The sequence below is a fragment of the Miscanthus floridulus genome, chromosome 12 (assembly GCF_019320115.1).
Source record: "Miscanthus floridulus cultivar M001 chromosome 12, ASM1932011v1, whole genome shotgun sequence".
Taxonomy (NCBI): Eukaryota; Viridiplantae; Streptophyta; class Magnoliopsida; order Poales; family Poaceae; genus Miscanthus; species Miscanthus floridulus.
The window spans coordinates 1,729,995-1,737,741 of record NC_089591.1 but is presented as its reverse complement, the minus strand read 5'-3'; the positions used below and the strand labels follow the sequence as shown (position 1 = coordinate 1,737,741).

Sequence of the window (7,747 nt, the reverse complement as noted above, 5' to 3'; positions counted from 1 at the left end):
GGAGTACTTAGCACTGAGCAGGAAGAATAAGGAGAACTCACAGAAAGCGATGAATCCTCATCATCTTGGCTCTCATGGCTACACCAAATAGATGCTAGAATTTGAAGCTGAACTTCAAAAGATGGATCGCCTTGCTGAGGAAGGCGTTCAGGTTGAGACAGCCGATTGGGAGCCCAGATCGGTATTATACTATATGGGAGGAATGTACGGGGATGGGAGCTTTAGCTCCATAAATGAACCCATGAGCGAACTTATCCAGAGGATCTCCCAGGTAACTGAGGAGGTGAGGCAAGGGACTCGCACTTCTAATAGGGAGAAAGACGTGCTCACCCAAGCACTCGGAACCAAGGAGCACCCTAGTTGCACTAGAGGGACCAGCGTTGTTCCTTGGAAACTAGCATGCCTCCAAGAATCTAACACTTACCGGAGCCGCTCAAGGGGTAGAGCGGAATAGGAGGTAGAGTATTTGAGGCAACTAAAAGAGATGGAAGATAGAATGGAAGCACGGATTGAGGTGACTGTTGAAGCGTGAGTCGAGCAAATTTTGTTGTCCAAGGGGTCAGGAGTACCACAAAACTCTACTCCTACTGCCTTTAGCCCACAGTTTAGGGGTCGCAGCAGCAGCGGATCGAGCCTGCTCGACGAAGAAGAGGTGAATGTGCCTCATTCGATGGACGACATCACTAAACCCATCAATATCAAGTTGTAAATCTGTCAGGAATGGACAAAGGACAATGTGGCGCTTGGCTAGGCCTGGCCTGTGGGAGACGAGACAATTAATGGCCGCCCAATTCCATAGGGGTACGCTCGCGTCACCATTGATAGAATACTTGATAAGAAGTTTAACAAGATACCCATTGAGTACCCCATAGCGGAAGACAAGCCGAAACGTGGTCAAAACAAGGGTTCTCAAGTGGCCTGGCGTAAACGCTTCATTAAGCTTGACCATCAATTGTCTTCTGATGATGAGGATGACTACGAGTCTTCATCCACCCGCGATGATCACTCACCACCTCCCAATAGAGATCACTCCCCTCCTCATCTGGAGCCATCACCCTTGAGAAGACAGAGGTCTCCTTCTATTCCTCCTCGTCCGACTCCATCTTCATCAGCCCCGAGAAAAGAGACTCCTCCTCCCCCTCCTCCTCCATCTTCATCAGCGTTGGGAAAACAGAATTCTCGTCATCATCGTCCTCCTCCTCCTCCACCTCAGCCCAAAACAAGATCAAGGACATCCTCGCAGTCGTAGAAAAGGTCCTTGGATTCGATCGCTAATGCTCCCAAAGTGGACCAACAGAAAAGAAAAAGGTCATTCAGTGGCAGCGTTACCACCTTGATGAAAGAAAAATTTACAGCACACATCTCAAAGGAAGATTGTGTTAGTTTCTTTAATCTCTGTGCCTCACTGCCTTCGTATTTGTTGAAGTCCGAATTCGAAATGCAAACACGGAATAAATACGCTACAATAAGAGACGAAGAAATACACAATAAAGATTTGAAGAACATACAGAAGTACGTCGAAGACAACCTAGGATTAACCATGGAAGAGGCCGTGGACATCTATTATGATGTACAAGGGACGGGAACACCGGCAATGAAGTATAAAAGGGGCAATCTTTTGGTTCCTGATGACGAGTATAAAAAGTTTACAACATATATGCGCCAGTTGCATGAATATTATATGGCTCAAGCAACAGAGACGGATGACTTTGGTTTTGAGGTTATTATTCGTTTGCCACATGTTTTCCATTATCCTGAAGAAGAGAAGTTCATTGTCGAGTAGGAGTGCTTGTTCCAGCTATACCATAAACACTCTCTCGATGTTCAAATGTTGACGCTGTAGACTATGTAGTACCCTACACGCACGATATTACAATTAACTACTCTCTCGAGACAAATTGTTAACTTTTGAGCACTTCCTATGATTTTATGTAGGTGTATAGCAAAATTTTGCATTCTAAAAAAGCAAATGAGATTACATAGGCTTCTTAGACCCGTTGCGAGTCAATGAGAGGACATGTCTAGGCCTCTATGGATGTGACGTGGAAGACCTGAAACAAATATTGATTGATGTTTTTGACGAATTCACGATGAAGAAGAAAACCCATATACTTCTAGCCTACAACTGTGAGTATGTGTTCTCGGCTTTTAATTTTATGCTTCTTTTTTCGTTAAGATTATTCGATAATTAGGATTTTATGATTGTAGCAACCATTTCGTCTTCATTTGTGTCAATCTTGCCAAAAATCTGATCGAGGTGTGGGACTCGAAGAAAAAAATATTTCATCATCTGGATGCACTGGTGGTAGTACTGAATTAGTAAGCGATCCTAATAACATATTATTTTCTAATCACACATATCGCTTTCTAATGTTTCTCCCTTTAATGTTGCTCAGTGTCCGAAGAAAACATATCGGTGGGACGTCGGTCCCATTCAAGGTTGTCGAAATGGAGGGGAAGTACCTGTCACAGCCGGCGGGAAACAATGAATGCGGGTTTTATGTAATGTGGGCAATGCTTTGCTACATCGGCAGGAAATCAGAAGAAGCCGATAAGTTGGTGTGTATAATCCCCATTTCATTTATGTCTGTTAATAATTCAACAAAATAATTTACTGTTTCTCTTTGGATATCATCTTTTTTGAATGACAGCGCAAGAAATATAACCACCAAAGGTTGTTAGACATGGAGATCGTCGCACTACAATCGGAGCTCGCAAAATTCATCTTAGCCGAGGTATTGGAAAAAGATGAAATATTTTCCATTGCACAATCAGTGAGGTACAAGGACCAGTATGGCCCAGAGCGGCTCGCCAGATTATTGTCACAAGTCCAAGAACATTTTTTTTATTTCGAGGGATTGAGATCTGGATAAGAACATTTGAACTGTAACCGTAACATTTGTAATGTTTAATATTGATGGACCTGTCGTCTACGTAGCGTATATAAAGCGAAACCTGATTCCACGAAAAAATATAAATTAAAATCAATTATAAAACAATAAAATGCGAATGGGCCATCACTGCCGTTTAACAACGAACCGACAGTGTTGTCTTGCAAAACATTGCCGGTTATCAACAAACTGACAGTGTTGTCTTGCAAAACACTGCCGGCTTGAGCCATGAACCGACAGTGTTGTCTTGCTCAACACTGTCGGTTTGAGCCATCAATCGACAGTGTTGGTTAGCTCAACACTGCCGGCTTGAGCCATGAACCGACAGTGTTGGCTAGCTCAATACTGCCGGCTTGAGCCATGAACCAACACTCTTGAAGCATCCATCACTGTCGGTTAGGACTACAAACCGACAATATTGTTCAACTAGACACTGTTGGGTGGAGCCAGACACCGACACTGTTTCCTGTAAATCAGTGTCGATTTTTAAGAACCGACAGTGATGTCAACCCCCCATCACTGCCGGTATGCCACTGTCGGTTCAAAATCCGACAGTGAAGAGGGTTTTTGAACCGACAATGATGTCCAGATCTGGGGCAGTGAGGCGCGGGCGTCCAGATGTGTCTCGCGCGACGGACGTCCAGGCGCTAGCAAAGCCCTTAAAAAATTATAACTCTCTCATCCACATGTCCAATGACCAACCAGCTGCAGGGCAAGGTGGTCGAGCAGCGAGGCGTCGCACAACCGTGGGCCTATAAAAATCATGGAAGAAATTGCTGGTTCACCTTAACACCAAATCGTTAGCTCGTGTGTCTTCAGTTGTCGGCTAGCGCATCGAAATCGTTTCGCTATATTTTTTAGAAGTGAAATCAAATTCAATCTTTGTTCATTAATTTGTTTGACATATCAGATTTTTTGCTGACTTGGTAGTATATTATATGATATAAAATTAGCCATAGTTTTATGTTACGATGACCGGCCTAAACCGTCCATCTTTATTGCACGGTCTCAGTCGTCGTCCAGTAACGGTGTACTTCCTCCGTCTTGAAATATAAAATATGGGATCTGAACTTGTTTATAAATATGGTCAAACTTTGTATAGTTTGAGTTAGGATAAACTTGGATGCCTTGTATTTCACGACTGGGGAATATATAAAAAACACAGGTTGGTTGTTCTGGAATTCTCCGGTTAATGGCCATCACCAATGTGCACGCTTTGGAGACAAAAAGCATCATTAGTCCTCTCCCCTAGAATAATACATGTACTTACTAATTGATGACAAACTCGAGAAAAAGTTACAACGCCGACCTGACTAGCTAGTACAGTAGGTAATAATTTCTTCAGGTAATCAAGGTCAACCCATACACTTCGTGATCATATAGTAAGAAATAAAGAATCATTAATTACCTATAACGAGATATACGATACTAGTATTGTTGAAACGAACTCTCGCTGTCCATCCATGGCGTCAACGCAACATTTGACCACTCGATCGAACGATCTTCATTAATTCCTCAAGACTCGATTGATCGAACAACGAAGCAAGTGTCGTTAGTTGTACCTTGAGCAGACCTTCCTGACCTCACCGGCGTCGCCCTCTAGCACGCCGACGTTGCTGAGCTTGGCCATGGCCTCGGAGAACCTCCGCACGAACGCGTCGGGGGTGGCGGCGTAGTAGGCGACGTGCGGCGCGGTGCAGGGGTTGGTGGCGGCCTCCTGGTCCACCTGCAGCAGCGTCCTGTTGCTCATCAGCTGCTTGTAGAAGTCGTTGTCGACGACGAACGGCGTGTCCGGGTCGAAGAACGTGGCGGGGTCGGTGTCCAGCGGCAGGTCCGCGGCGCCGCAGGCGTCGAGCATGTCGCGGCGGAGTGCCTCGTCCATGGTACCATCGTCGGGTCCGGTGAGGCGGTACCGGAAAGAGGAGCAGTGCGCGCCGCCGACGGTGTGGGCGCCGAAGAGCACGACGGTCTCCTCGGCCGAGAACCCCCTGGCGGCGAAGTAATCCAGCACGTCGGCGAGCTTGGCGAATGGCGCGGGCAGGTCCACCTCCGACGGGTCCGACACGGTCCCGTCGCGCCGCCCCAGCGCGACGCCGTAGCGTGCCCCGCCGAGGAGCGCGACGGCGTCCCGCGCCATGAGCACGAGCGCGTCGGCGCAGGACACGGCGCCCGGGCACGCGTCCTCCAGCGCGCGCTTCACGGCGTCCACGGCGGTGAAGCCGCGGAGCGTGTGGTTGGGCACGGCGGTGCGCTCGGAGGTGGTGTGGAGCGGCGTGGGCACGATCATGACGGAGGCGTCGCAGCCCCGGACGAAGCAGTCGTGGAACAGCATCCGGATGATGGCGGGAGCTAGCGTTGGGTCGGTGTAGTGGAGCCGCGACATGGCGTCCTGCACGATCGCCTCCGCGTCCGGGCATGTCGCCGCGTAGTAGCCCGCGTCCAGAGCGTCCACGACGACTGCCATGGGGGGCAGAAGGTGTTGCACCACCAGCAGCAGCAGAACGCCGAGACGGAGCAGGTTAGTGTCACGCCGGCTACTGCTCATCATTCTAGGCAAGCTTGAAGGCTTCTAGCTAGGCTAGTACAGAGTCGAGAGTAGTATGTGCATGCAAACGTACGTACCCTGCAGCGGAGGCTATACACACACAGTAGTATATGTAGAACTGGCACGTCAGCCGCCTGCAAACTTTTATTACCATTGCATTGCTATATGTGCCAACTTTAAATGACAATTTGGCGGTAATTTGATGAGCTGGCGTACGCGCAATCTGATTTAAGTAGTACGTACACTGCTACAGCTTTGCCCTGGCATCGGCTGAACTGAGGATGTGACGACGATCCAGATGGTTTAGGTCCTGGTTAAGGCATGTGACTTATAAGTCACTGAAAATCAGTGACTTATAAGTTATGTCTGTTTGGTTGTAGATGACTTATAAGTTCATGTCTTAAAAATGAAAATGCTACGGTAGTTAAATTCTTAAATTTTAGAGACTAAACACAGCCTTAAAAGCGTTCGTTTGACTTTGGCATCAGCGCAGCTGGCGAGCAGTATCTAGGGCAGGTAGCCAGGTAGGCCGCAGGCATGGATGTTCTGCGGATCTGCAAGCCTCAGGTGTCGATCCCAAAAGATTTTAGACTCTCAAGGCACCAGTACAGTGGATCGCTGGATCAGTTGACTTTTTCCGCGCTCGTGTTGAAAACCTAATTAGAGACTCGTTGCGGTGTCGCCATAGTAATCCTTACACAAGACCGTGAGAAAAAAAAATGTATTTTTTCTTAGGTGTTACATTAAAAAAAGAAGAGATATTATCCCCGCATCATCCGTAGACTTATTATAGACTATAATTATCGGTAATGCTGGGGTATAGGGTGTCTGTCCGTCCGGACGGTGCCGTTGGTGGGCCATGACAATTTTTCTTAGGTGTTACATTAAAAAAGAAGAGATATTATCCCCGCATCATCCGTAGACTTATTATAGACTATAATTATCGGTAATGCTGGGGTATAGGGTGTCTGTCCGTCCGGACGGTGCCGATGGCGGGCCACGACGTAGTCCAACAACCGCTCATCCACTCGCCCTCGTCCCCCAACCGTTCTTAAAAAAACTTCTTATCCCTTCCGCTCCCTCCTTTCCACCACATCGTCTTGCGGCTGCCACTTCGTCCATCCCGTCCCGAACGCGTATGCCACTCTACCTCGCTACTGTTGCGCGCCCCATCCGCCGCCGCTTGCTCGCCCCCGTCGCACGCGCCGCCCACCTAGCTGAGCCAAGACCAGTGCTGGTGGCGGTGGTCCGCGCGCATGCCACTGGTGCTAGTGCACCCGCCCGCTCGAGCCAAGTCCGCTGCTGGTGGCGGTGATGCTCGCGCGTCGCCGCTCGCTACCGGTTCTGACCCGACATCTGAAATCGACCGGACCCGACCTTCCCCTCCCCTATGTTGCATATATATGTTTCAATTATTTTAGACGTTTTAGATGTATGTTGCAATTATTCCATTTTGTTGTTGCAAAAGTAGATCGACAGATGTTGCACATGTTGCAATTGTTTCAGATGCATGTTGCAAGCGTTTGTTCAAAATATTTCTTCTATTTCCAGATGTATGTTGCAATCATTTTTTGATCTGGATGTTGCATACGTTTCACACATATGTTGCAATAGTATGTTCTAAAATGTTTCAGCTCTTTCAGTCTTATGTTGCAGCAAGTGGTTTCATATTGCAAGTTGCAAGTGTTATTTTTTGGATGTTTTATGTGTTCCACACACATGTTGCAAGTGTATGTTCTAAGTGTTTTATCTATTTTTGAGACGTATGTTCCATTCAAAAAAAATTCATGTTGCAAGTGTTTTATGTTGTTAGGTTGAGCGGGGGTGCAGGAGGACGGTGCGCGTGGCGCGCCGAGGGGGGGCTGCAGACAGGGGCGCTGCGGGTAGGCAGACGGGTGCTCCGGTCAGGGGCACGCTAGGTCCTGGCTCTCGAGTGCAACTATTATCAAGTGCAACTATTTGGGATATTTTTATAATGGTAGAGGTGGATAACTACTAGAAATATCAACTTCTATGACGAACAACTTTCGTCAATGAAGAAGCTAAATTCGTCTATTGTTGGTGTTTGTTGACCGGCAACTCGTTACGAGGTTACCCGGGACAATTGTTTGTGGGGGCTTCGGCGTATGCAGATCTCGATGGTAAATGCAGAGACAATGATTTATACTGGTTCGGTCTGTCGGAATAGCGTCCCTATGTCTGGTCTTGGCGGAAACCATATTGCGCCATGCACATGGGGTTCAGACTGTTGAGTCTATTGTCTTCGAGTTAGGTGTCGTTCTAGGGAGCCTTACCCTCCTTTATATAGTCC

At 47.6% G+C, this 7,747-nt stretch overlaps 1 protein-coding gene across 1 annotated transcript; it reads right to left on the bottom strand.

The window, feature by feature from the left end:
• Window positions 1-4,443: 4,443 nt before the first annotated feature.
• On the bottom strand, window positions 4,444-5,355 carry LOC136498310 (peroxidase 44-like). The gene has a single exon (XM_066494251.1). The coding sequence runs from the start codon at window positions 5,353-5,355 to the stop codon at window positions 4,444-4,446; it is 912 nt and encodes a 303-aa protein (XP_066350348.1).
• Window positions 5,356-7,747: the final 2,392 nt, after the last annotated feature.